This window comes from Lutra lutra, chromosome 12 (assembly GCF_902655055.1).
Source record: "Lutra lutra chromosome 12, mLutLut1.2, whole genome shotgun sequence".
NCBI classification, from domain to species: Eukaryota; Metazoa; Chordata; class Mammalia; order Carnivora; family Mustelidae; genus Lutra; species Lutra lutra.
Genome location: NC_062289.1, coordinates 63,665,493 through 63,693,243, shown reverse-complemented (window position 1 = coordinate 63,693,243; position 27,751 = coordinate 63,665,493). Strand labels below are relative to the sequence as shown.

Below are 27,751 nucleotides of genomic sequence, written 5' to 3'. Positions count from 1 at the left end.
CCCTGGCTTGTGGGGAAGCCAGAAGGGGCTAAGGTAGAGGGGCTGCCCTGCGTCCAGAGCTTTCTCTAATGCTCCTTCTTCCTCTCATTTGTGTTGCTCCTTTGAACAGCAGGGACAGTGACACTTGGTGTGGAGCTGAGTTAGTGCTCCCCAAACATTGTGGAGATCTCAGAAGGGAGTAACCCTGTGGAAAGTTGGTCGCGGTAAAACGCCACTTAGTCAAAATGACAAAACACAGACTGTAGAATCCTCAGTTGCCGAGCTGGGAGGAGGGTGGGGTGTTGCAGTGGGCCGGCTGCTCAGAATATTTACAGACGTCAGGGCTTTCTCAGCCAAGGCTCCCAAACAGCACAGCGACACTGTGTTCCCATGTGTGTTTACGTCCTCGGCTGGCAGCCTCCGGGAGGACATGATGCGTCACGCGAAAAGAGCAGTGCCCGCTTTCCAGCTCCGCCCCTGGGGACTGCCACAGTGGTAGCCTGGTCTGCGCTGGGGGAGGCTGGGCTGTCTGGCTCCTTAGCCCAGGCACGTGAAGCCCAAAGGCCCCGTCCTCTGTTTAGCCCCTCAAGACCAGATAGACAGGCTGGCTAGCCTTGAACATATATCTCGAGTGAAATGGAGCTACAGATTCTGCCTTCATGTGTGCAGCCAGCCAGTGGGAGATGAACGTGATACGAACCGGGAACCTCCCTTTCTGGAAGTCTAGGCCCTTGGAGGCCACAAGAGCTCCCCACTCATTCGTGCGCATCCCCATCATTGGCTGCATTCTGATTTGGCGCGTCTCTCCTCCATCCAGAGGCCCGTGGGCCTTTCCAGCTGACAAAGGAAAGTGCTCCCACCGAGGGGGCAGGCCCCCTCTCCTCCCTTGGCACCCCGGTTGTCAGGTGTGGTTTTGCTCTCTGCTCAGGGGCTGCTGTCATTGTGCAGAATTCTACAGCAGCCCTGCTGCACTGGGTTCTGCTTTGAAGGGTTTGCACCAGAGCTGCGTTTGCTCTTGGCCGGGTCTCCCATGGACAGACTCTTTCTTGGCCTTGCTTTCCTTGCTATGCCAGCCTGCCCATGAGAGGACACATAAAACACACCTGCAGCGAGAGTGCACGTGTTTTAAACGTCCAGCCCCATGGCTTATACAGGGAGCCCACCAGCCACACCACTAGCATCCATACTAAGAAGGTGTGCAAGCACCCAGCTGTCCCCTTTTTTCCCCAGACCAGGTGGCCCTGTCCTGACTTGTGTCCTTAGGGATGAGGCTGGCTTATTTCTGGCTTTGGTACCCGTGCCAAGGTGGTGTGCTCTCTGTGCTGCCATGGGGCTGCCAGGGAACCGGGGCTCATTCAAGACTTACCAGCTTGCCGTGCTTCCTGCCCAGTGCGGGGTGCGGGGGTGGGTATCATAAGCGGGGGTGGGGCATGGCCCAGCACCATTCATTGGGCTCTTCGAAGATTCTGTGAATAGCCAAGAGGGAGACTTGGCCAGAGTGTGTGTGCTGAAGCTAAGAGGCCTGCCTCACATGCTGGACCCTGTGGAGCCCAGTGACTGCATGTCCAGGGTATGGCTGAGGTGGGACAGACCTGACGCCTGGCACCTGAGAAGCAAGGGAGGGGGGGTCCAATACCTTACACTGCCCACTGGATCAGGACACAGGCTCACCTGAGAACTAAGTCAAAATACAACCATATGAAGAAGGCAATGGAAAGGACTTTTTGCTTTGGGACAGGGAGGGCGGCTGCTCTGCGGTAGTGATGGGGAAAACTTGTGGTAAAGAAACAGACTCTTTCCAATGGGCAGTGGCACGGGCAAGGCTGCAGGACAGGGGCAGGACGGGGAGGAAATATTGGCTACCGGTGGAACAGATAGGCCGTGAGCCTGCCCATACCACGTGCACCGCCGTACAGATCAGTGCGGCAGAAGTCCAGGGTTTAATACCCAAATCGGTGATTCGTGGATGCGGGTAGGCAGGTGGCTGTAAGGTGCGTGGCCCCTGGGAGTTGCCAGTATAACCGTGGTGAGTGTTTCCTGCCACCCCGAGGAGGGCAGCAGCGGCAGGCTGTGGTGCTGGCGGGATGCACCCCTACCCAGCCAGTGGTACCTGCCCTGGATGTCTGGGGGGAGTTGGGCCGCGTCTGCTCACCTGAGAGCATCTTCCTCCACCAGCCATTCCGCCTCCTCCGTCTCTGCCTAGGAAGGTCTGCAGCCCCTTTGCAGGGCCGGGGCATGGGGCTCCTCTGTGGCACTCTGCAGGGGCTAGAAACGTGATGGGACTGAAACATCCAACAGAGCTGAGTGGCCGAGTGAAGGGGTATGTCCTCCGGGGAAGCTGTGCGGCGGCTAGCAGCCTAGGGGGACAGCTGCCCCTTGGTGAGGACAGCTCTGCACAGCCAGTCAGCAGGGCGACAGGGCAGCGGGATCCTGCGTGTGTGATAACCCCATGGCACACACCCATACCTCGCTGAGAAACATCTGGAGGCGTACTGCCGGCAAGATACAGGGCGTTTGCGGAGTGAGTATACTTGGAAACTTTCCAGTTGAGAATCTGTGCTCCTGGACAACCTGATGGTGGGAACCACAACCACAGACTCCACTGACCCACAGGAGCTGCTGTTTGTGGCCACAGGTGGTGTGGAGCCTTGGGCTGGGGATGGATGAGTGGGTCGCAAGTGTGGGAGGATGGGTGGTCTGGGAGGAAGGGAAGGGGGCCAGCCTTGTTGCAAATGCTGGAGGAGATGGTGTCGGTTGGTGTGGGGTGGGTGGCCGGCACAATTGGTATATGATGACTGTGAGCCCCCAGGCTGGGTGGGCGAGCAGCTGGGTGGCATCTGGAGTGCACAAGAGGGACACGGGGATCAGTGAGCACCCCCAGCAGTGCTGAGGTCTCCTCATCCCCTGGCCACACCCTTCCTCATCTGGGTTAGCGGCAACAGCGAGGTCTGGTCCGCGTGGCCCTTGGGCCCCACTTGCCTTCTCTCCTAGTGAGCCTCTGTGAGGTTGTGGACGTGCCTTCCTTGGCCAGGGAAGCAGATCCTCACCGTCGGTCCATCCTGGTGCCAAGCCTTGTCCCCACACGGCCCTCACCTGAGCCACAGCAGCTGTCACTGTGTCTCTTGGCGTGTGGCCCTCACCCACGTTTGGCCGGGCTTTCTGCCCACCAGCTCAAGTCGTTTCCTTGTAGTGCTCTTGTTAGACACCATGTGGAGTGAGGCTTGGGGCTTGAGTCAGCTGAAAAGCCTGGTTATTCTGCACGTCAGCATGTACCTGGCTGCCCTTGGCTGGTAGGACAGCTCTGTTGGTTCTTCTGGAAGGCAGGGGAGGAAGAGGAAGGCCCCAGCTGGAGTGGGCAGTTTTCAGAGGCAACAGTGGGGGAGGGGGAGAGTAGCAGGCAGCGTGGAGCATGCGGAGAACTCTCAAAAGCCTTATCAGCAGATGGGCTGGGCTGGGAGTGCCTGGAAAGCTTCCGGTGCTAAGAAGAACTGATATGAGACTCAGGACCCGTTCTTCGAGTTTTGCATTACCAAGTGCTCACTCAGAGCAGGGGAAGGCAGGAGCGGGGAGATGGGAGGACTTCCTCTGGCTTTCTCAGAGAGAAGAAGGGGGCAGCCCATGGCTTTGGTTTGAAGTGAACTTTCTGCTTTGGCCTCACCCCTTGTAGGTCCTTCCTGCCGGGGCTCAGGTGTGCCCAGGAACTGTAGGTGTGTGCAGGGAGTGTGGGCCCTGGGCTCCTGGTGTGGGGGATTGGGAGAGGCGCACACTTGGGCTGGGGGAGGCCACCCCGGGGGACATAGTGTTCCTTTCCACGGCGTGTTTCTAGGCAGGCCAAGGACACAGCGGGTGTCCCAGGCTGTGGGCAGGTGTGAGGTGTAGTGTGGGGGTGCCGCTCTCGTCCGTGTATGTGTGGCCTCATGTACCTGCTCGGCCTGAGTCCCAGTCCCTGGGTTGGGGGCCTTTGTCAGATCCATGAGAGAGCCCTTACTTTAGAGCTGTGGCCTTTCTGTTCCCCACACGCGGGCCCTATTCAGTTCTAGGAAAGACCTGGGTAGTTTTTTACAACAGAGTCATCACTGGGTCACAGAGGTCAGCTTCTCAGGTGAAATCTTGGTTGTGACGAAGATTGCCTGGTAGCCGCTTGCAGCTGTGAGAGTCCCTGTGAGTTCTGGAATGTGGCGTCGCTGGGAAGGCATGGGGCCGATGCTCTTGAGCAAGTGATTGCTGAGGCTGCCTCCTCACCGGTGGGGCCCAGCCCTCTCATTTTCTCTGTGGAATAGTCCAGGAAGAGTCTCTTCGGTACACACAGCCTGAAATGATAGGTGCCCCCACGCCCTCAGCCTCTGTACCCTGTGGGTGTTCTGGGACCCCTGTCAGGATGGTTGGCCACCTTATAGGCTCCATTTTCCAGCCCCATTGCTCACATGTCTTCCCCTCCTTGGTCTGAGCTGCTGTCTGGGCTCTTCCATCCCTGTGGGCAGCTCCAAGGCCTGGCTGCACCCTTGAGTTTGTGGCTTTTGTGAGACAGCACCCCTGGTGGGACCACGTGTGGACTTGGGGACTTTTTGTCACCTATCACCACCAGCTTTCCCAGGGTTGACCACTGAGAGAACACTGCAGCGGGCATGTTGGCTTCTTAGTGATTCCAAGAAGGCACTGGCTGTGGTGGTTTGTGGGTGGGCCAGAGTGGTGTTGAGGTGCGGTGCTGGGGGTGTCCTGGCCTTCTGGGAGGCTGCCTGGGAGCAGATGCAGGGTTGGGAGGCCCACTCAGTTCCAGCAGTCCATGTGTGCCTGCCCCTTTGCTCTGAGCGCAGCCGGCAGGCGCCTCCACAGGCCTCCTGTGTGACCTTAGGCACACTGCCAGAGGTCCTGGGGAGGGGGGAATCACCCCTGTGAAGCACCTGGCATGGGAAAGTTTTCCCTGGCTGTTCCATCCTCTGCTCTGTGGCACCGGGGGCCCGGCCTTCTCTGGGTCTGTGTGTCACCCTCCCAGAGAACCAGATTCTGTGGCACCTGCCCCTTTTTGGTGGGGGTACTCCTTTGCATGCATGGGGTTACCCGTGCTGCCCTCCTGGTTGCTGTGAGGCCAAATGAGGGGAAGGGGAACCCTTCCCATGTGAAAAGGACGGGTCTATGACATTCAGCTGCCATCCGTAAGCCAGGGGGTAGGTGTGCACACCACCGTTGTTGCCTCCTTCACCTCCTGGGGCCCACAGCATCCTGGGCGCAACAGGTAGGGGTGGGTACGGCTTCCTTCACTGCTTGGATGCTGCCAAGCTTTGCTACCTCAAGGTGCCCCCCACCCCAAGGTTGCCAAGGCCCATGGGTGAGGTTCCTGATCAGACCTTCCCAGGACCTTCCTGCCCGTCTCTTCCTCTAGCTTTGGGCTGCCCCTGGCCTGGAGGCTGCCATGGGGATGCAGACACTCCATGAGGGCCCAGGCTTACATGCCTGGTGGAGGTGGGGACCAGAGGGGCGGGGATGTCACTGAGAAAGCCAGGCACACTATTGCCTGGGACTCCATCCTCCTTTACACATTTTACCAGCTCTGGTGTCCTTCCAGGGTGAATTCCCCATGGCGAAAAAAGAAACCACCAAATATGGATGAACCCCAGCCCCAGCTGGCATGGTGGGGCCTACAGAGGCCTGTCCCCATCTTTTTCCCGCTGTGCCAGCCTTGGAACCGTGGGTAGTGGAGAACAGTGTTGTCTTAGTGCCGCGAGTGGCTAGGCAGGCAGGCGTGCGATGGCAAGAGCAGAACGCTATTTGCCCCTGTTAGTGGTTCCAGCCTCTTGCCCGCCCTGTGCCTAGCCTGTGGGACAGTGCCTGGGACCACAGTGGCTGTATCCAGAGCTCACTCAGGGAGCCCTGCAAGTCAGCAGGAGGGAGAAGGTGGCCCAACAAGTAGGATATCAGGGAGGAGTTCCCCAGGACCTGGGTGGGGGCATGCTGGGAGAAGGGCCCTGCACACGTGAGACCTGCCTAGGTGAAGGAGGTTGCAGGGGGTGGTGGGATGAGGAGCTGAGAAGGGGTGGGGCAGTGGGCAGCGGGCCTGGCTTGAGTGGGGGGGCGAGGGATTGGAGAGAAAGGCAGTTCCTGATGGTCCCCTCCCCAGGGGCTGGCTTTCCTCTGGTCCTTCCCTCCCAATGACCACGTCTTCATCGAGGCCGCAGCCCTGGGCTTTGTGCCCACACCTCTGGCTCCAGGCTGCTTGGAGATCCATCAGTGGCCTTCCCTCCAACCAGAGAGCCCTTCCTGCTGCCACTGTCTGGAAGGCTGGGCTGCCACCCACATGGGCTGGCTAGGATGGTGAGGTCCTGCAGCCAAGTTGGAGGGCTCTACCTCTGGCTTGTGAGCATCAGTAGCCAGAGCTGCTCCCAGTGGATGGCCTTGTCCAGCAGCTAGGCACACAGCCCAGAGAGGTGCACAGCAGGCCAAGGCCTACGTCATGGCCTCTTCTGATAACCCGGAGCTGCATGTTCCTGGTGGGACAGCATGTCCCTGGTGGAGTAAGCCTCAGAACCATCCTCTGTCCTGGTGGGGCTCTGAGTGGGTGGGATTTCAGAAGTGATGGCTTGGCAGGGCTCCTCCCACTGACCCCGGTTGGCCTGGTTGCCATAGGCAGTGCCAGTTGACCTCTCCTGCAGTGTTCTCCTTTGTGGGAGTGAGAAGGCCTGTGTATTCTGTGGTGGACAATGGCCAAGTGGTAGGTGACCACCTGCTGCCCCTGGTGGGTGGGTCACTTAGGACCCCAGGAGGCCCCATGTGCTTCCTACCTCCCTGGATCACGTTCTGGACAATTTGACCTGTCTCATCAGCTGTGTCTAATCTGCTCATTGTAAATCCACTGCTGAGTTTTAATCTGTGGTTCCCAGAGCTTCTGGTTCTAAAAGTCCTTTCCGGTTCTTTGCGGACCTCTTGGTTTCTTCTTTCTTGGATCCTTTTCCTGCAGATGTTCTCCAGCTTCATTTTTCTGCAGTCAGAGCCTGGTGGGTTTGTGAGATGTGTGGGGGATCACTTTCCGCTGCTCCTTGCTTATGGCGCTGGGTTTTGTTATGTGGCGTTCTTTCTGATTGTCCTGCTCTTTGTCCTGGAAATGATTGGTGGGATTTCTCAGAGGTCTAGCATGAAGATGAGAACTTCGGTTCTCCAGGTGCTGAGGAGCACTGTCAATTCGAGTCTTGGCATGAGGATCCCTGGACCCCCAGTGTGGCCCTGGCTGTGCTCTTGTGACTTCTCAGAGCTTCTTCCCTGCTTTGTGTGCTGTCCCTGTGGCACCTGGGGGTGGCTGAGGATAGAGCCCACCCTCACCCTAGGAGTGGTGCCTTTCAGGGTCCCAGCTCCACTCAGGGGAGGGTTTCCTACTACAGTCCCATCTTGGGGCAGCCCTGGGCCTTATCTTCAGTCTCCCTCACCTTCATGGCCACCAGAGCCCAGTTTGCCCACAGAGGCCAGTGCCCCAGGGAATAGCCAGCGTACTCTGCTCTCTTTTTTCCTCTGGGTTCCCACGTTCTCTGAGATACTGGCCAAATCCTGCATGACCTTGTTAGTTCTTGGGTGCTTTTAAGATCTTTTCATATTCTTTCAAGCATTTTGAGTTGTTTTTACTAGAAGGGTCAGTTCCAGCAGCCTGCCCACCAGTCTTGATATCATCAGGTAAGCCTAGGATGCTGGCCCTAGTGGGCACTACCCCGGCAGCCAAGGGTGGGAACCCAATGTGCTGCTGTCACCTCGGGGACCTCTTCTGCATCAGGCACTGCTTTCAGCTCCATCTCCTGGCACCCTGCATTTCTGCAGTTGCACTGGTCACCATGGTGATGTCACCCACAGCTGAGGGTTCTACCAAGGACAGGGATCGGTTCCCTGAGGCATTACTGATGCTTATGCCTGCAGGGGCTGGGGCAGGGGGGACATGGGACAGAGTCGTGGGGATCCCTCCAGGGCCTGTGGGAGCCAGTGGCGACAGTAGTGGCGTGGATCCCTCCTCCCTGACCCCCTCCCTCTACTTCCCAGGCCAGCCAGACCAGTGAGCAGAAAGGAGTGGAGAGGCAGGGACAGCGTGGTGTCAGCCACAGGAAGACCTCCATGTGGCCCCGAGCTGTGGTCGTGTCCACAGTGCCAGCCTTGGGCTTCGGCCCCTCCTTGGCTTTTCCATGCTCTGTGGCCAGATCCCCTGCCACCTGTCCACCCACCCGCCCACACTTGGGTGATGGTACAGCTTAGAGGGCAGTGTTGGCATGGTAGGAATTTCCTCCTCCTGTGAGTCCCCAAACAGAAAATATTTCACTTCAGAGACCCAAGAACTGGGAGCAGTTGTGCGGGTCTAGAGGGGGGCCCTCACCTGTCCTCTGTTCCCCTGCCCCATTCCATGGCAGGGGTCCGCCTCTCTTGGGACTGTATGTGTGTGGGTGGTGGGGACCCTGGCTTGGGGCACTGAACTAGAGCCCCTCTTGCTCACTCCTCCTCCTCCTCCCATGCCTGAAGGGATCACTATGCTGGCGGCCCTCACAATGGGCTGGTCCCCCCCCCAGCCCCCCCAACCCCGCCATGGCTTTAGGAACGGCACAGTTTTTGTGGTTTATGTTGAAACCTGGAGCAAGGATGGGCAGGGTCTGGGCATCACATCCCACCTTCTCCCAGCTGGGACCCAATTCACAGACCCCAAACCCTGTTCTACTAGGCACTATGTGCTTACTCTTTTGGGGTGGGGGATAGGCAGGGTACCACATGGACCCTCCCCAGTCCCAGGGGCCCCAGGCTAGCTCACTGGGAGCTCAGCGGCCTCCTTCAGGCACATGTACACACACAGTCACATGCCCGCATGTAGGCATGGGCGGGAACACACACACGCAGATACCCACACGTGGCTGTACACTCGCACATGCGTGCAGACCTCAACGCCTCACATGCACACACATCTGCTGAACACTCCCTCACCTCCCTTGCTCATGAGGCTCTTCTTGGGGTATCTTTTTTGGCTCCCTTCAATACCTCCGCAGCCTCTGTGTCATCCATTCCCTGGCCCTGGCCTCTGGCTCCGCCCTGCAGCCATGCCCCGGCTTAGGCACACATACAGGACCAGAGCCCCTCACAGCCACCTTGTCGAGGGTCAGTGGCCTCAGGAGCTCATCTCCATCCTCAGCTCGGTTGGGGGTAAATATCTGGTGGGCCTAGAGGCCGCCAGGCCCGGGGCCTGCGTGTTACAAGGGTAGGCACTTTGTCCTCGCTCCTTGGGACCTGGCTGCCTGTCCACTTCACCAGCACCTGTGTTTTGCCCCTTGGGCCCTCCTGCTTACATGGGTCCCCAGGCTGCATCTGTGCTGTCATGGGTGGATGGCGTGGGCTGGCATCCCCAGGCCGGTCAGATGGGATGCAGCCCTTCCTTGGGGGCTGGGGCCTGGAATAGGTGCCATTGCCAGGGGATGGGATAGTTTGGTCTAGGTGGAGGGGATGGAACAAACCACAGGGCCACTCAGGTGTGGTGGGGAAGGGTGCCCACCGGATTCCCCAGCTGTGCCTGTGGGTCTCATTCTTGCTCATGTGGCCAGCCTCCACGTGGTGTGGCCAGGGCCAGTGAGCCTTGTAGGCAGCGGGGACAGTCTGGCCAGTGCTGATGTGTGTGCACACTTAGGGAGATGGTTGGCTGGTGCTGATGAGCATCATGGTGTCTGGCATATTCTGCCGTGCCCCATGAGGGTCAGGGGCATCCCGGAGGCAGGTCGTTCTGGGCCAGGGAGCACTGCAGGTGCAGGAAGGCAGTGTTGTGTTGTCTGCTGTTTATTCAACGCATTTTTTTTCCTTTTCCCGCAGACTGGTGATCCTTTGTGAACAAAGCCACTCTCAGGGACCCATGTGCATCATCTTCTTTAAGTTTGATCCTCGCCCTGTCTCTAAAAATGCATACAGGTAACCCCCTTGCTCTGTGTCTGTGGTCCTCCACTTGGCCTCAGGGTCCCCACTGTCCTCCTAGTGCCCAGGTGGGGACAGGCTGTACAGGCTGGGCCTGCCCCGTCCCACAGTGGTTACTCAGTATGGGGTGTGGCAGTGAGTACCGCTCGGTGGCAGGAACGCTGAACTGACATACAGAGACTTAGCTGCTTAAGGTCGTTGTGTGAGCAGCACAGAGAAGCCACGTGCGGCCAGCCAGGGGTGCACCCCTGTGGTCTCGACAGGGGCACCAGGGATGGCAGAACTGGTTTGATGAGCAAAAGCCCCATTTGGACTGGCTGGTTTGTGTTGCCAGTGGAAAATCTGGGTGGTGGTGGCAACAGAGGGTCTGTGGGTCCTGAGCTGGGGAATGAGGGTAGGGGTGGGGAAGCTGGGAGACCAGCAGAGGAGGTGGGAAACTGAGGCCAGAAAGGGGTAAGACATGGTCCAATGCACCCCCCTACCGCTCCCCATGATCCTGGGCTCTGGATGTGCCCCTCTGTTCCCTGGGGCAACCTAGTGGGAATTCATCTACGTTTTTCCAGGTATAAGACTGAGAGGTAACCCAAAACCAAAAATGACATTTAAAAAACCAAATAAACATTTTATTTATTTATTTATTTATTTATTTGACAGAGCGAGAGAGAGTGAGAGAGTGAGTGCACAAGTAGGGGGAGCGGCAGGTAGCAGCAGGCTCCCCACTGAGCAGGGAGCCCAACGAAGGGCTCGATCCCAGCCACCCAGGTGCCCCCGAAATGATATTTTAAACTGATCACTAGTGCAATTGCTTGGAAAGTTTTTATCATTTTTTTTTTAAAGGGGATGCTTTTTTTTTTTTAAGACTTTATTTATTATTTATTTGACAGACAGAGATCACAAGTAGGCAGAGAGGCAGGTAGGGAGAGAGAGAGGAGGAAGCAGGCTCCCCGCCAAGCAGAGAGCCCGATGTGGGACTCGATCCCAGGACCCTGAGATCATGACCTGAGCCGAAGGCAGAGGCTTAACCCACTGAGCCACCCAGGCGCCCCAGTTTTTATCATTTTAAAATCTATACCAAAGGGACGCCTGGGTGGCTTAGTCAGTTGGGTGTCTGCTTTTGGCTTGGGTCATGATCCCAGGGTCCTGGGATCAAGTCCTACATGGGGCTCCTTGCTTGGTGGGGAGCCTGCTTCTCCCTCTGCCTGCCTCTCCCCCTGCTTGTGCTCGCTGTCTCTCAGACAAATAAGTAAATAAAATTAAAAAACAAATAAATACATTTAAAATTTATACCAGAAATGATTTAAATCATCATGACTAGCTTCTTAGATTTGAGTCACCGTGCAAAATTGCACAGACACCATGTTGCCTAATTTCGTGCTGAATGAAAGTCATTCCAGGCCAGCGGCTGGGGACTGAAGAGTCCCCAGTGTTCCCATCATTCAGAAGAGTGGCCAGCAGGGCCAGGCCAGGATCCTGGAGCTGACCCTGAACGACCCCCAGCAGAATGAGCTCTGAGTCAGGGTGCAGCCAGTGGGCAGAATCCAGGTGCAGTGATTTATTTGAGCTGGGGAAGCGTAACATCCAGAATTATTAACCATACTAGGATTGGAATGCCCTGGGCAGAGCCCCATCTTCCACCCTCAGGCTGAGAGCCAGACTTTGCCGGAGAGGTTCAGCCACAGTGCATTGACTAGGAAAGAAATCGCTGGGGTGCCATAGCAGCAGAACTTGCTAGGAGTCTACTGTCCAGTGTGCTGGCAACTGTCGCGGGAGGATACTGGGCAGAGGTGCTGGCCACACTGGGTGCTTGGGAGAAGCCCCATGTGTATTGGGATTCATCCTGGGGGAGCTGGAGAAGGGGCCTGAGGAAGCACCTTGGAGCCAGGCCAAGAAGCCTCTCCCTCGGGGTGTCTCTCCAGCGCCCTCTACTGACAAAACTTAATAAGGTATCAGTCTCAAAGTTCAGCTCCTTTATTATGAGGAGGCAACGAGAGGCAAATTTGGGGTTGAGTCATAAGGACTGGATCCCGGACACGGTCGACCCCTTTGGCTTTTGAGGTTTTATGTGCTCCCTTCTGTGCTCACGTGAACCCTTACATACCAACAAAATGACTCCGTTTCACCTGAGAAGTGAAGGATTTCTCGCCTGGGGACACGCAGTCTGACAATTCCTGGGTCTGTTGCTGGCTGTATTTACAACCACATTCAGCCACAGCCTCCCTGGATGTGGTGTTTCCCGAAGTTACCACCAGTCTCTGTCAGTAAAATAAACACGGGAAAAGGAGGAAAGAGGTCTCTCTTGCTTTTGCTCAGGATCTGTGTGTCACTGCCATGACCTCTCCACGACTCCTTATGGATTGTGATTCGAGAGTGCCTTAGCGTTTCTCTCCAGTGTATTCCAAAGCCCCGAGCCAGAAACTACATTTGCCACCTCTGGTGACTGACCGAATCCACTTGTTTACCCTCTTGCGTGGGAAGGCAAGAGGGGCTTCGGGTTGGAGCGCCTGCTCTAGCTGTGGGACTCTCTGGCCCTTGAGAATGGGTGGGCCGCAGGCCCTTGGTGTCCGTGGTTCTGTATGTGCATGATAGGAGAAAAGGATGGGGGAGCAAGTTGCAGAACGCCTCGGGAGGGACACTGCAGCAGATCCAGTGAGGAGAGGCCAAGCCTGGCCCTGTCCGAGGTTGGAGAGAGGTTCCTGGTGCCTGGAGTGGGATGGGGAGCAGGCCAGGCTCCAGGGCCATCAGTGTGGTAGGGAGGAGGCCCTGGATGGGGCCAGCAGGACCTGACCCAGCACCCCTCTTGCTTTAGCCATCCCTGTCCTGGCCTGGGGTGCACCAGCTTCTGTCCCCTGCATTGGCATCCACTGCTGTGTCTTCCTCTCCCCACCCCCCACCCCCCAATAACTGGCAGGAATAGGAATGTGTGCCATTCTAAACATGGACAAATGTCCAGTTCAGTGGCATTAAGTATATTCACATTGTTGTGCAACCTTCCGTGCCATCCATCCATCTATCTCCAGAACCCTTCATTGTCCCCAACTGAAGCTCTGTCACCACCAAACACTGACTCCCCATTTCCCTCCCCCCACCCCTGGGAACCACCAGTCTCCTTTCTGTTTCTATGACCTTGACTGCTCTGGGAACCTCATATAAGTGGAATCGTAGTATTTTTTTGTGTGACTGGCTTCTTTGACTGAGCATAGGGTCCTCAAGGTCACGGTGTAGTAGGTGTCCGAATCTCCTTCCTTCTTGAGGCTGAGTAACATCCCACCATATGCAAGACCACAGTTTTATCCGCCTATCTCTTGATGGACATCTGCACTGTTGCCCCTTTTTGGCTATTGTGATTCATGCCGCCATGGAGATTCGCATACAGGTGTCCATTTGAGTCCCACATTCCTTTCTCTTGGGGACAGATACCCCAAAGCAGAATTGCTGGATCATATGGCAATTCTGTGTTTGACTTTCTGAGGAACTGCCAAATTGATTCCCTCGAGTGTCTTTTGATGGCCTTGCCACAGGCTTCCCAGGCCATGTCAGCCCATGTCTCTGTTTGGTGGCGAAGTATGTCTTCGCAGTGTATCATCATTGTGCCTTGTACAGACCAACTTCTCCCCCACCAAGCTGGACAAGCCAGGTGCTGGGGCCACCATCCACTTGGACTCTGCTGCCCACCAAGCCAATCCACGTGGCTGGGACCGATCAAAGACCCTGTGCTCTGTGCACTCTCTTAGGCACTCTTACTTTCATCACAAATGCAGTGGCTTCTTGACACTTGGGGTAATGGTAAGCACCTGGTTTTGTTTGTGGGTTAAGCTCATCCCTGCAGTCACCGTTGCTCCCGGGGCCAATGGTTGTGAAGGGGACTTTTGTAGCTGGGATGGTAGCCATCCTTGCCATGTAAAGTTGGCCTCTGAACAGTGTGGATTTGCACTGTGCCAGTCCACTTACATGCCGATTTTTAATTTATTTTTTATTTTTATTTTTTTAAATGATTTTATTTATTTATTTGACAGATAGATTACAAGCAGGCAAAAAGGCAGGCAGACAGAGGAAGGGAAGCAGGCTCCCGGTTGAGCAGGGAGCCTGACACGGGGATTGATCCCAGGATCCTGGGATCACGACCCGAGCGGAAGGCAGAGGCTTTAACCCACTGAGCCACCCAGGCGCCCCCATGCAGATTTTTTAAAGTATGATACTATACTTTATGTATTTTTAATGTATTTTTCTCTTCCTTATGATTCTTTTTTAAGATTTTTAATTTTTTCTGAGTAATCTCTACACCCAACGTGAGGCTCGAACTTACAACCCTTAGATCAAGAGTCGAGGTTTCCGACTGAGCCAGCTAGGCCCACCTCTTTGTGATTTTCTTAATAATGTTTTATTTTTCTCTAGCTTACTTTATTGTAAAAATATGGCATGTAATACACATAATGTATAAACTACACATGAATTAATTGTTTACGTTATTGGTAAGGTTTCAGGTGAACAGTAGGCCAGTACCAGTTAAGTTTTAGTGGAGTCAAAAGTTATACGTGGATTTTGGGGCACCTGGGTGGCTCAGTTGGTTAAGCATCTGCCTTTGGCTCTGGTCCTGATCCCAGGGTCCTGGGATAGAGCCCCGTATTGGGCTCTGCTTAGTGTGGAGCCTGCTTCTCCCTCTCCCTCTGCTGCTCCCCCTGCTTGTACTCCATCTCTCTCTCTCTCCCTCTACCAAATAAATAAATAAGAGCTTTAATTAAAAAAAAAAAGTTATACATGGATTTTTGACTGTGCAGGAAGGGGGGTTGGTGCCCCAACCCCTGTGATCAGGGGTCAACTGTATATGTAAATAATTTAAACATCTCTCTGCCCTACAGAAAAGAATGAGACAGCCTCACCTTTGATGGCATGGGCAGTGTCACCCCCGGTTCTACCCTTGCCAGAGGCTGATCTCACAGGCGTGTATTTTCTGGCTTCCCAGGAGTCAGTCCCTGAAAGATGAGCCTGTCCCTGTCCTCCCCTGCCTGGGCCTGGCCCAGCGATGGTGGCATTTGGTCTGTGGCCTGCCACTTTGAAGGTCTGCTGATGAAAGGCATGGCTCCCAAAGCATCTCTCCTTCTCTTGGGCCTCATTTGATCATCATATCATCTGTTTCCCCACAAGAGAAAGCAGCCTGCTAGAGCACGCGTCCTGTGGTCTGTTCTGCCCAGATTTAGCAGTCCTAGTGTATCATTGAATGACACTCCCTGGGCGTAGGCAGGGAGGGAGGGAGCCAGCTCAGCCCCTGCCCAGGGAGTGAAATGAGCATGGCCACTTCCACAGACCATCTCCAGGCCTGATGCTGAGCTCAGCCCTGGTATCATGGATACCATGACCTACACCTCCTGTCCCCTATGTTACCATCCCACTGCCCCTCGCTGTTGGGGATACCTGTCCCTCCAGGTGTGGCAGCCGTCCCCATGTCACATCCCATTGACCTGGCATGACTCCCCAGATGCCCTCGGGCCTCCCCGTCTATCTTCTTGGTACTGAACTGGCCCTGGTAAGGGGGTCTCCTTTGGCGTGACTCCCTATAGGGGTTGCCCCTGCCCAGCTGTGGGATTCCCCTGGGTGATCCCAGCTTCTGCCTCCCATGCCCTGGCACTTGGAACCTCCAATTTTTGGCGACGGTTACCCAGTGTGAGTACTGTCTGGATGCCTAATGTCAGTTCTGTTCGTTTTTAGTTTTGGTACTGATGCCTGCAGCACTGCAGTGAGGAGTGGAGCAGAGGAGAAATTATTTGAGCAGCTTGGGAGGTGCTGACTTAGAAGTTTTCCCTGTTGGCTGCAGCTTTGCCCTGGGGTCCGATTGACCTTGCTCTGTAGAGGCAGCGGTCTTTCCCCGGGATTCCAGTTCTCCCCCTATTTGCAAAGGGATACATGTTTTTTGGAAAAAAGTCATACCCTACAGGACATACAAAGTAAAATGTGAGCTCCCGTAACCCCTGTGGTAGGCTCCCAAGATTCCTGCCCCCGCTGTATACATCGGTGTCATGCATTCCCCTGGTTGTGTGTGGGACTGTGGGGCTAAATGCGAAGGGATTTGGCCAATGTGATGAAGGTCCATAATTGGCTGCCTTGGAGGTAGTTAAATGGGAGAAGTCCTGGGTTGGTCTGATGTGATCAGGGGCCCCCCAGAGGTGCCAGGCCCCTCCTGAAGAGAAAAGCTGCTGTGCTTGGAGGGGCCCATGGCCAAGAGCTGGGGGTGGCCTCCAGGCGTTGAGAGTGACCCCGGCCGAGGACAGGAATTCTGCAGCAACCTCAGGAACACGAGGAAGATGCTGAGCCTCAGCAACACCCTGCCAGTTGGCACCTTAGGGGCCGCTGAGCAGAGCACACGGCACATCCGGCCCGTGCTCCTGACCGCAGACTGAGATGAGAAGTAGGCCCCGCTCTGAGCTGCTGCATGCACATGCTATATGTGTGGCCATTTGTGAGGCCCCAAAGAAAACCAGTACACTTCCTGTCAAGTAACACCATCGTGGTTGTCGTAGAACCACCATCTTTATAAAAATGTCTGTCTGTTTATTTGTTTATTTTTAAGATTTTTATTTATTTATCTGACAGAAAGCACACAAGCAGGGGGAGTATCAGGCAGAAGGACAGGGAGAAGCAGGCTCCTCCCTGAGCATGGAGCTGGATGTGGGGCTCAATCCCAGGACCCTGGGATCATGACCTGAGCTGAAGGCAGACACTTAACCAACTGAGCCACCCAGGTGCCCCAGAATGCCTGTTTAGACTCACGATCTGGGGCGCCTGGGTGGCTCAGTGGGTTAAGCCGCTGCCTTCAGCTCAGGTCATGATCTCAGGGTCCTGGGATTGAGTCTCGCATCGGGCTCTCTGCTCAGCAGGGAGCCTGCTTCCCTCTCTCTCTCTCTCTCTCTCTTTCTCTGCCTGCCTCTCCGTCTACTTGTGATCTCTGTCAAATAAATAAATAAAATCTTCAAAAAAAAAAATTTTAGACTCACGATCTGAGTCTCCTTGTTGACTCCAGTCTGGAGGGGCTGCTGGGCGAGCTATCACATCCTTCTGGTGGCTTCCGTGGGACTCATCACTGCTGGTGACATCATGGGCCATGGCCCCAGGCACCTGCTACCTGGTGCTAAACTCTCCATGGAGGGTGCACAGATTTGCTCCCTCAGATGGTGCAGAGACCCCCCCCCCCACCGCATAGTCATAGATTTACCCCCGCCAGATGGTGTGCAGGCCCATCCCAGATGGTGCACCGACTCACCTTCTAGACAACACACAGCTCACCCCCTAGATGGTGCATAGACTCCACCATCCCGACTGTGCACAAACTCCTTCCCCCCAGGTACTGCGCAGACTGTGCACTGCAGGTGGTGCACAATACCCACCCTCCCGTGGTACACAGACTCTGCCCCACAGGTGGTGCACAGACTCCTCCCCATGGGTGCTGCGCAGGCTCACTCAGGTGGTGTACACCCAGTACCTCAAGACAATGCACAGACCCACCCCCAGTCGCAGGGTGAGGAATCCCATCAGTGATGAGTCGTTGGTGGTTTCAGTTATTAGAACAAAGCTTTGGGTGACTTGCTGTCCTCAGAGCCCCTGGCTTGTGGGCATGGCCCCTGCCTCTGGGCGCTGTGGCACAGATGGCCTTTTGGGGTTGCAGCACCCAGAAGTGGTGAGTGAGAGAGTACTTTCTCTTACTTGGAGCCTTGATGTGAGTACTCAGGCCCACATGTTTCCCAATTAGATATGTAATGGAATCCCCAGCAAACCACTAGCAATTCAGCGAAATAGTGACTCCTTTTTTTTTTTTTTTTTTAAAAAGATTTTTATTTCTTTATTTGACAGAGCACAAGTAGGCAGGGCAGCAGACAGAGGGAGAGGGAGAAGCAGGCTCCCCACTGAGCCGGGAGCCCGATGTGGGGCTTGACCCCAGGACCCAGGATCACTCCTGAGCCGAAGGCAGCTGCTTAACCAACTGAGCCACCCAGGTGCCCCTAAATAGCGACTCTTGTGGCAGCAATAACCCAGCAGTTAAATTTTCTAGTTATTAACAAATGCATGTCACTGCTCCCTATTTTAAAAATAGTAGGGAGTTGGAAATCTTAGGACAGAAGGTTCTGCTCAGTCAGCTTTTTTTTCCCTCTCCCTAATTTTTCCTTTTCTGGAGACTTACATAAGAGTCAGAACCAGAAGCCAATAGTACCAGTGTCAATTTGGGAAGCACCTCCCCGGCCTCCCTGGGTCCACTCCCCGCACAACCCTGCCCGTTCAAGTGAGCAGACGAGCAGGAATGCGTGTCTGAAGGAGAGCACCGTTTCCTGACCACATGGAATGACCTCCGCCCACAGGGGTTGGTGGGGTCCCCAGCCCATACAGGCAGCCTGTGGAGCAGTGCCCTCTGTGCAGCCGGGGTGGATCCAGAATTGAATAACAGAAGAAAGGGACAAAGTAGATGTGGTGGAAGATAGGGGTCAAGGCCCAGGGGCTTCTCCCTAAGGCTGCTTACCTCAACCTGGGGCTGGGGTCCGACAGGTGGAGCTGCAGAGGACTGTTCTGGGAATGGCTGGGGGTTCATATCAGGGACAGCAACTCCTCCCTGAGTGCCTGTCCCCAAGACCTGGAGCAGCCCAGAATGCTGTGTCCGGGGGGGATAGAGAGCTGCCACAGTTTGGATGGGTGTCCTGAAGGTGGTGACACTTCCAGGGCGGATCCGGAGGGTTTGATGGTTATCCCCAGCCCTTGGCCTTACTGATGCCTGTGGCTGGGGCTGGGTGGGGAGGTACAGAGTTGGGGGGGGTCGTTGCACACAGGACGAAAGACTTTTGTGGGCCTGGGCGGTGGTGTGGGTGCCAGTTTCACTTTCAGTTTTATGAAGTTTGTTAACTCATTTTACTGAAAGCAAGTACTCATAAAAATCATTTTTTAAAAAAAATTTTGTTTATTTGAGAGAGAAAAGAGAGTGCACGTGTGAGCAGGGCGAGGGGCAGACAGAGAAGGATAAATGGACTTTCCGAAGAGCAGAGAACCGCACATGGGGCTTGATCCCAGGACACTGAGATCAGGAGCTGAGCTGAAGGTAGACACTTAACCGACTGAGTCACCCAGGTGCCCCTAAATGTTCTTATACATCTAAGAGTCAATACAGAAATTATTTTGGAAGACTCCTTGAGGTCTGACCACTGACTAGACCGACTTGGTTTCAGACCCAGTGTGACCACAGGTGGCCAAGCCATAGCTCCTGGTCCCTTGTCCTTTGTGCACCTGCCCATGGTGCTCGGAGGGTCCTTTGGCCATCACATCTTAGACCCAGAGAGGTCTCATGGACATGGAGTCCCACTCAGTCACTGTCTATTTTCTTATTTAAAATGGCAAAACCACGTAGAAAATATGTTTTCTTATGTTAAAACTAGAGCTCTTCTGAAAACATGGACATCTTTTCTGTTTACCAACAAAGAACTTGCTGGATTCATAATGCAAACCACTAAAGAAACACAGAAGTTCTTACCCTCTTCCTTCTCCCAGACACCCCAAAACTCAGGAGAACAGCCCCCAGAGAGCCTGTGCTCTGCTCCAATGCATACCCTGGCCCCTTCTGGTGGGCATGGTCACATTTCTAGGAAGTCACATGCTCACAGTGGATGGCCTTGGGAAGGGACAGACGGACAGAAGGGGTACCTCTCTGCCACCGGGACACCTGGGACACGCTTGGTCCCAGCTGCTAAGGGCCCTTCCCTCTGCAGGTCCTGCCACCCTTTTTGGGTGAGTGGGGTATGCAGGGCGGGATGGGATATGCGTCTTTGCCCAGCATCTCCTCTTTTCTTCGGCAGGGTCCTAGGGCACAGTCTTGGCCGAAGGCTCCCTAGGAAACTCACCTGTCTGGAACCATCACTGACCTTTGTTTCCTGCGAGTTCCTGTCCTCTTTAGGACTTGCCTTTGTTGCTATGGAGGCAGATTTTCTTTGTCAACAGGAGGAAAACATTGGCTTTTCTGTTTTCCCCGGAGACCTTTAGTCATGCTTTCTTTTTCAGGCTCATCTTGGCAGCCAACAGGGATGAATTTTACCACAGACCATCCAAGGTCGCTGACTTCTGGGGGAACAACAATGAGGTCCTCAGTGGTGAGTCTTTCCTCAGGGGGCAGCCACAGTATGGCGGGAAGTAGGAGGCCCCGAGTGCCTCTAACTGGTACTATAAGTGCAGAACAAATGAGTGGACGCTGACTGGTCTCATGGGGGAGGCTCCCAGGTTGGGGTCTGGGACCAGCATTGAGGTGACCAGCCCTGAAGTGTCTACCCAGCACCAGCCACCTGTTTTCACGTGTTGTGAACCCCCAGAGAAGTAGCTGGAAGAATCAGTTGGTTTATTTGGCTCCACCTTTTCACAGTGGGGGTGTGGTCCGGTTCATAGGAGGTGCAGGTTCACATTCGGTCACCCCGTGAAGTGTCGTTGTGTGGTGTGTGTGGGTGTGTACGCACGTGTGTGCACGTACACCTGCACATGTTTCTGTTTACACGCCAGTGCGCCTCGCTCGAGAGCTGGTCTGAATTCGGGGAGCAGAGGCTTGGTTGGAGCACACTCAGATGGGAGCTGTGTGAGGAGTTCCCACAGAGAGGGAAGGAAGTGGAGGTGACATCTTTGTCCCCTGCCAGCTTAGCCCCGTGGACAGAGAGCAGTTTCTGCCCATGGGGGGCTACTTGGAGGCACGTGGACAGTGCTGGCCAGGCCAGGGTCCCTTTGCCTGTGAGCTGGGCATCAGGGAAGCACGAGGGAGCCTGGTAGAGCTGACAGGGGTGCTCAGGGGTCCAGTGGGCTGAGTGGGTAGCCTTAGGGGCCTAGGGACACCAGGTGTGCCCAGCTTTGCCTGCAATATCTAAGAGCTGGACTGTGGAACTTCTACAGAAGGCCTGTATAGACTGGTTGGGCGGTGGTGTGAGGGAAACACTGCCCAGGCTGGATCATCCTGGTACCGTGTGGGAAGAGGACAGGAGTGGGGACACTGAGGCAGGGCAGTGTCGTGGACAGGAGTTCTGGCAGGTAGTGGGGAAAGCTGCTGTGAGGCTGTGAGGTGAGACCCCTCTTGCTGAGTGCAAGAGGGACAAGAGGCTAGGTCTCTCGGGTATGTCTTGGCCTCCTCAGAAGCTGCACAGGAGACCGTGGAAATGTGTAGACAGGAGAATAGAAATGGGGGGCAGGAGACCCCTGTTGTGTAAGCTTCAAGTACCTCAGTATGGTAACCCCAGAGGGGCTGTGTATGTGGGGTCCTTGGCTGGGCCAGCCATGGCTCTCCCAGAGGTTGAGGGTCAGGCCTGCAGGGCTACATGAGGAGGGCTGAAGGGACCTGTGGGCCTGGCCAGTACCATGCCAACCATCCTGAGCTAGAGTAGAATGGAAGGGGGTCAAGGGCATGGGGCAGGCTGTGTGTGTCGCTGCTGCGGGGCATTAATGGGAGACTGAAGTGGCGTTGGGGGTGGGGGAACCAGTCAGGGTGGGTGGGGTGAGGGCCTGATGGCACTTGAGTATTTTTGTGGATGAGGACACAGATGAAGGGTTAGCCTGTTGGGCTCCTTTGGCCATCCTGGCCACCTGCTTCGGCACTCCAGCCTGCACCCTACCCCTAAATCAGGGCTAATTTGTAGTGATTTGGAGTTGGTCTCTGGCATGCTGCCCAGTGGCACTGCACCAGTTGGGGCTGGAAGACACTAAGATCCACATCCTCTCACTATCCGGCATCAGCAAATTGTGTGCAAAATTGTTGGCCATTGGTTCTCCAGTTGTGATCTCTGAGCTACTAGCATCAGCATTTCCTTGGGAACTTGTTAGAAGTTTGGAAAAATTGGGGTGTTATTTTTTAAAAATATTTTCTCTGGGTCCCGCTCTCTCTTCTCAATCTCTTTATCTCTGTCTGCCTCTTCACACATGTATTAGTTTTCTTGAGGTTGTCCCACACTTTGATGATGCTCAATTCATTTTTTTAAAGATTTGTCAATTTTTTTTTTAAAGATTTTATTTATTTATTTGACAGACAGAGATCACAAGCAGGCAGAGAGGCAGGCAGAGAGAGAGGAAGGGAAGCAGGCTCCCTGCCGAGCAGAGAGCCCGATGCGGGACTCGATCCCAGGACCCTGAGATCATGACCTGAGCCGAAGGCAGCGGCTTAACCCACTGAGCCACCCAGGCGCCCTGATTTGTCAATTTTTTAAACTTAATTTTATTTTATTTTTTTCAGTGTTCCAAGATTCATTCCAATTTATCAATTTTTTAGAGAGCGTGCACATGCGTGTGCGTGAATGGGGGGAGGGGCAGAGGAAGAGAGAATCTCAAGCAGATACACCGCTGAGTGCAGAGCCTGATGCAGGGCTCAATCTCACGACCCTGATTTCATGACCTGAGCCAAAATCAAGAGTCAGATACTTAACTGACTGAGCCACCCAGGCACCCCTGATGATGTTCAATTCATTTTTTTTTTTAAGATTTTATTTATTTATTTGACAGACAGAGATCACAAGCAGGTAGAGAAGCAGGCAGAAAGAGAGAGGAGAAAGCAGGCTCCCTGCAGAGCAGGGAGTGGGGCTTGATCCCAGGAGCGTGAGATCATGACCTGAGCTGAAGGCAGAGGCCTTAACCCACTGAGCCACCCAGGCGCCACTGTTCAATTCATTTTTAAAAACCTTCTTTTCTCTCTGTTTCATTTTAGGTCATTTTTATTGCCATATCTTCACAATCACTAATCTTTTTTTCTGCAGTGTCTAATCTGTTTTTAAGCCCACCGTGTATTTTTTTTTATCTTACACAATGTAGTTTTTATCTCTAGAAATTCAATTTTTCTCTCTTACATTTAAGTTCTTAACTGTTGTAGCATGCAGAGTATAGTTTTATTAACTGAATATCCGTGCCTGCAAAATCTGACGTCTGTTTCAGTTCTAGTTCAGTTTTAATAGATTGAACTCTTAGTAAGCAGGGCTGTGGTTTTCTGCTTCTTCGCATGCTTGGTAATTTTTGGTTGGATGCCAAATGTTTATGGATTTTATCTTGTTGAGGACTGAATATTTTTGTGTATCTATAAATATTCCTGAGCTTTGTTTTGGGACACAGCCGAGATGCTCAAAAACAGTTTGATCCTTTGAGGTCTTGCTTTTAGGATTGGTTAAGTGGCTTTGAAGCTATGTCCTGACTAAGGCTAATGATTCCCTCCTCCTCAGGCAGATCCTTCTATCTTCCCTGCCTGTGCTCCCTGGATCTTGAGGTTTTCTAGGCTGACTTCTGGGAACAGGCACTCTTCCCAGCCCTGTGTGAGCACTGTCTCCTCTAATCTTTTTTTTTTTTTTTTTTAAGATTTTATTTATTTATTTGAGAGAGAGACAGTGAGAGAGAACATGAGAGGGGAGAAAGTCAGAGGGAGAAGCAGACTCTCCAAGGAGCAGGGAGCCCGATGTGGGACTCATTCCCAGGACTCTGGGATCATGACCTGAGCTGAAGGCAGTCGCTTAACCAACTGAGCCACCCAGGCGCCCTGTCTCCTCTAATCTTTCTGGATGGTTCTTTCCTGGCCACAGTAGTTTCCTCACGCACATGTACTGATCAGTTGTCTGGTTCTGTGCAGCTCTCTCCTCTCTGGTCCTCTGTCCCAGGAGTTCTGGCTGCCTCAGTCTCCCCAGGCTCCCAGCCCTTCTCCTCTGCCAGGGAGTCCAGTGGACTCTGCCTGGGCCTTCTCCCCATACAGTGTCTTGGAGACCCTCTCCAGTCTTGGGGTTCACCTAGTTTGTTTCTTGTCTCAGAGATCTCTGTCCTTTGTTTTTTGATGTCCGGTGTCTTGAAACCCACTGTTTCATGTATTTTATTTTTTGGTGGTTTTAGGTAGGAGAGTAAATCTGGTCCCTGTTGATTGGCTGGATGTGGAATTCTTTACTTTTCAGCATTTGATTTGTAGGAGTTTTTTATGCATTCTGGATTGGTATGTTGGTTAAATGTATTGCCTACTCATTTTCTTAATGACATCTTCTGGTAAGCAGAATATTTTCTTTTGGTTAAGTGTGATTTACTCTTTGATGGTTTATTCTGTTTGTGTCTTTGCCTACCCTAAGGCCTTAAAGATGTTTTCCTCTTTTTGCTTCTAGAAGCCTTTTGATCTGGGGTTTTGTGTTTAGGTCTGATTTATCTTACGTTTTTGTACTTGGTGTGAGGTAGGGGTTGAGGCTCATATCTCACCCCCCACATCTCTCCAGTTCTTCTGACCTTATTTATTGAATAGATACTCTTTTGTCTATTGCATTGCTATGGCAACTTGGTTGAAAATCATTTGAACCCATGTATGTGGATCTATTTTGGACTTCTTTGTATCCCATCGATCTGTTCATCAATGCTGATACCAACATCACACTGTCTGGATTACTGTAGCTTTTTTCAGCAAGTTTTGAAATCAGGTGGTGTTAAGTCCTCCAGCTTTGTTCTATTTCAGGACTCCTTTGGCTCCTGGCTCTTTTGTGTGTGCATAGCGATTTTAGAGTCATCTTGCGAATTTCTGTAAAACAGAAAGCTTCCTGGGATTTGGATTTGGATTGCTGACTCTTCTGGCCCTTTGGGGAGGACTGTCATCTTAACAATATTGATTCTTCGGTTAAGGAACAGGGCCCATCTATCTCTCTTTTAATCATAGCTTCTTGACTTCTCTCAGTGCTACTCTGTGGTTTTCAGTCTTCAGGCATTACATGTTTTTCCTTAAATGTTTTCTTACGTTTTGTTTTGTTTAATGCTATTGTAAATGGTATTTTTAAATTTTCATTTTCTGATTCTTGCCTCTATTTACTTACCAGTTCTAGGAGATTTTTTAAAAGTTAATTTTTGGGGTGTCTGGGTGGCTTAGTCAGTTAAGCGGCTGCCTTCGGCTCAGGTCATGATTCCAGGGTCCTGGGATTGAGCCACACATTGGGCTCCCTGCTCAGCAGGGAGTCTGCTTCTTCTTCTCCCTCTGCCTGCTACTCTGCCTACTTGTGATCTCTATCTGTCAAATAAATAAAATCTTAAAAAAAAAAAAATCAAATAATTTTTAAAAGTAATTTCTATATCCAACATGGGCTCAAACTTAGGACCTTGAGATCAGAAGTCCCATGCTCTTCTGACTGAGCCAGTCCGGGCCCCCCACGAGATTTTTTTTTGGAGGGGTAGATTCCTTTTGGATTTTCTTCACCTGTAATCTTGTCTACAAATAAAGATAGTTAATTTTTTCCTTTCTGATCTTTCCACCTTTTATTTCTTTTATAGTTACAATTTTTTTTAATTATTATTATTATTATTATTATAAAAATGATTTTGCTGCTTTTGCCCCAGTCTTCAACTGAAATGATCCTCTAATCTAGGAATACACTTTCCTGTGGCTTTAAGGGCCTTACCGACCCAGTGGCAAGGCCCCATGGAGGACTAACCATGGCCCAGGCCTATGGGATGAAAATGAGACAAATAGGTGGACCTAGATGTGCTCAGGGCTCCTAGTGAATCACCCACCTTAGGGCTTATGTGTCCTGCTGTGTCCTGCTGGGGGAGGACAGCTAGTGGCCCCGCACCTGATCCAGGATGTGGGCTTGGGCCTGATGCCTTTGCTAGGATGTGGCTGCCACTGTGCTTCCAGCACAGTGTTGATCCAATGTTGATCCAAGCATCAGGATGCATTCCACACATGCCAGGCTCCACTGCAAGTTTTAGGGACTCCCATGGGCATCAGATATCATCTTGGGGGCAGGGTCTCTCTCACATGCCCTGTGGGCTTTGGGGCTGCCTTGCCCTGAGTAGTTCAAGACCCTTTTCCTTAGCCCAGGCTGCTGGGCTGAGCATCTGTCTCCCCAGGACACAGGGATGGGGCAGTAGGTGCTACTGGTGGTGACACTACCATCTGTCACAGGGCTTGACATGGAAGAAGGCAAGGAAGGAGGCACATGGCTGGGCATCAGCACACGGGGGAAGCTAGCTGCACTCACCAACTACCTGCAGCCACGGCAGGACCGGGATGCCCGGGGCCGAGGTACCGTGGGACCCTGGTTCCGGGGGTGGGGGGTGGGGAGGGCGGGCTTTCCTCAGGCACATGTGGTCCAGGAAGAGGAGGAAGGGGAATCAGGGTGTTTCTGGCTCTGGGACCCACTGGCTGGCATCACTGTGGGAATCCCCGCTCTGCCTGGCCCACGCAGCCCCTGCTGGCACAGACATGGTCGGCCCCTCTCAGGGAACACTGTCCACATTTGTGCCCCAGGCCAAAGTGTCACTTCTGGCTCTTGTCATTGTCCCCCCCCCCCACCTGTCAGATGTTTGCAGAGCAGTACCCCTAGGAAGACAGCTGTGGGGACACAATTGTCCCCAATGAAGGTTTTTTCCTCTCATGCTGTACTTCCATTTTGGGCATAAGGGCAGAAATATAAATAAATAAATAAATAAATAAATAAATAAACCCCAACAAAAACCTAGTTCTGGATGCAGACCTCCTTAGTTGCCAGGTCAGTGAGGTATGGCTGGTGTGGGGGTTTAAGTTTAGCCTGCACTGGCCCCACATCAGTCTCCCCAGGATGAGGGACTCCACCGTGCCACCTCGGCCATGTATGTCTGTCCCCTACCCACAGGTGAACTTGTGACCCACTTTCTGACTACAGACATGGACAGCTTGTCCTACTTGAAGAAGGTCTCTGCGGAGGGCCACCTGTACAACGGCTTTAATCTCATAGCAGCTGACCTAAGGTGGGTCTGCTAGGAGGGAGATGGCAGCCCACCGGCCACTGCCACGGAGCAGAGCTGTGGGCTTGGCAGGAAGTGGGATTCCCACCCTGCCACCCAGGTTGGGGTGCTGTGGCAGCCTCTCCAGGGACATCGCACCTGGTGGGCATGGTGAAGCTTCCCAGGGCTGACTGACTGTTGTGGGGATGCAGGGAGTGGAACCCAGGCTTCTGGTGGCAGCGAGATGGTCACCATCTCCTGCACATGAGCTGTGGCGTGACTGCAGCGGGCATCTCTGGTCCCGGGGGCACCCCTGGCCCACATCGGCCCCTTGCCCCTAAGGTCTCCTCCCCAGGCCTGTGGCTCAGGAGTGCCCTGTTCTGGAGCTGCCCCTCACTTGCCCTGTTCTCTGGTGCACAGAGGGGCCCCTGGAGAAGGAAGGTCCCTAGCAGCCTGGCTTCCCCGCAGTGCTGGCGGTCAGGTGCTGCTGAGCTCTGGGGCCTCCTGGTGGCTACTTTAGGGCGGTGTGTCTGAGCACATGGCGTGGCTTATCTCATGTTCTGCAAGGGGCTCAGTGGGCAGCTCCCAGGGTCTCTGTGGTGTTGTCAAAAGGGGCGACAGAGCTGTCCCAGCTGCCCATGGGCCCCGTCGCCAGAGGAAACGGAAGCTGTGCTGTACAGTCATTTGGGGAAAGTTTTCCCCTCCCTGGAGTTGGGAGAATAGGCAAGGAGCAGAGGCAGGAGGAAGGGACCCCAAAAGGCCTGGAGCCTCAGGGTTGCTGGCACTGGCTGAGAGTCAGGAGTGGGGTGGCTGGAGCCTGGTAGGGACCTGTGGCCAGTGGGGCGTTGCCAGGCCCCATGAGGCATACAGGGGTACAGTAGTAGCAAGCAGTTAGCTGCATGGCCATGTGGGAGTGGATGCTGGGCCCTTCCTGTGCAGCACCTGGCACTGCCGTCCCATGTGCAACTGCTGCGGCCAAGCTCCCGACGGGCTGCTGATGTGGCTGAGACCCTGCTGGTATGTGATGGGGCTGTGGTCCAGCAGCCCCTGGAGATAGTAGCCCCATCCTACTGATGAAGTTCTAGAACATATGTGAGGTTCGGTGGGGTAAGGTCCAGAGCCGATGACCAAGAAAGAATTTTTGAAGCATCTTTGGTGCAGAATGGTGGTTTATTAA

The 27,751-nt window shown here is 53.7% G+C and overlaps 1 protein-coding gene across 6 annotated transcripts in view; it reads left to right on the top strand.

The window, feature by feature from the left end:
* Positions 1-27,751, top strand: part of TANGO2 (transport and golgi organization 2 homolog) — a 40,802-nt gene that overhangs the window by 2,007 nt on the left and 11,044 nt on the right. For 4 of the 6 annotated variants that reach the window (XM_047697324.1, XM_047697325.1, XM_047697323.1 and 1 more), the window contains 4 exons: positions 9,790-9,885; positions 19,912-20,000; positions 25,775-25,894; positions 26,484-26,598. In XM_047697324.1, coding sequence (XP_047553280.1) covers positions 9,830-9,885; positions 19,912-20,000; positions 25,775-25,894; positions 26,484-26,598 — 380 coding nt within the window. In that variant the 5' untranslated portion in view covers positions 9,790-9,829. Of the gene's footprint in view, positions 1-1,648; positions 2,501-9,789; positions 9,886-19,911; positions 20,001-25,774; positions 25,895-26,483; positions 26,599-27,751 lie in introns of those variants that run through there. The other 2 variants (XM_047697326.1, XM_047697328.1) reach the window with 2 other exon arrangements.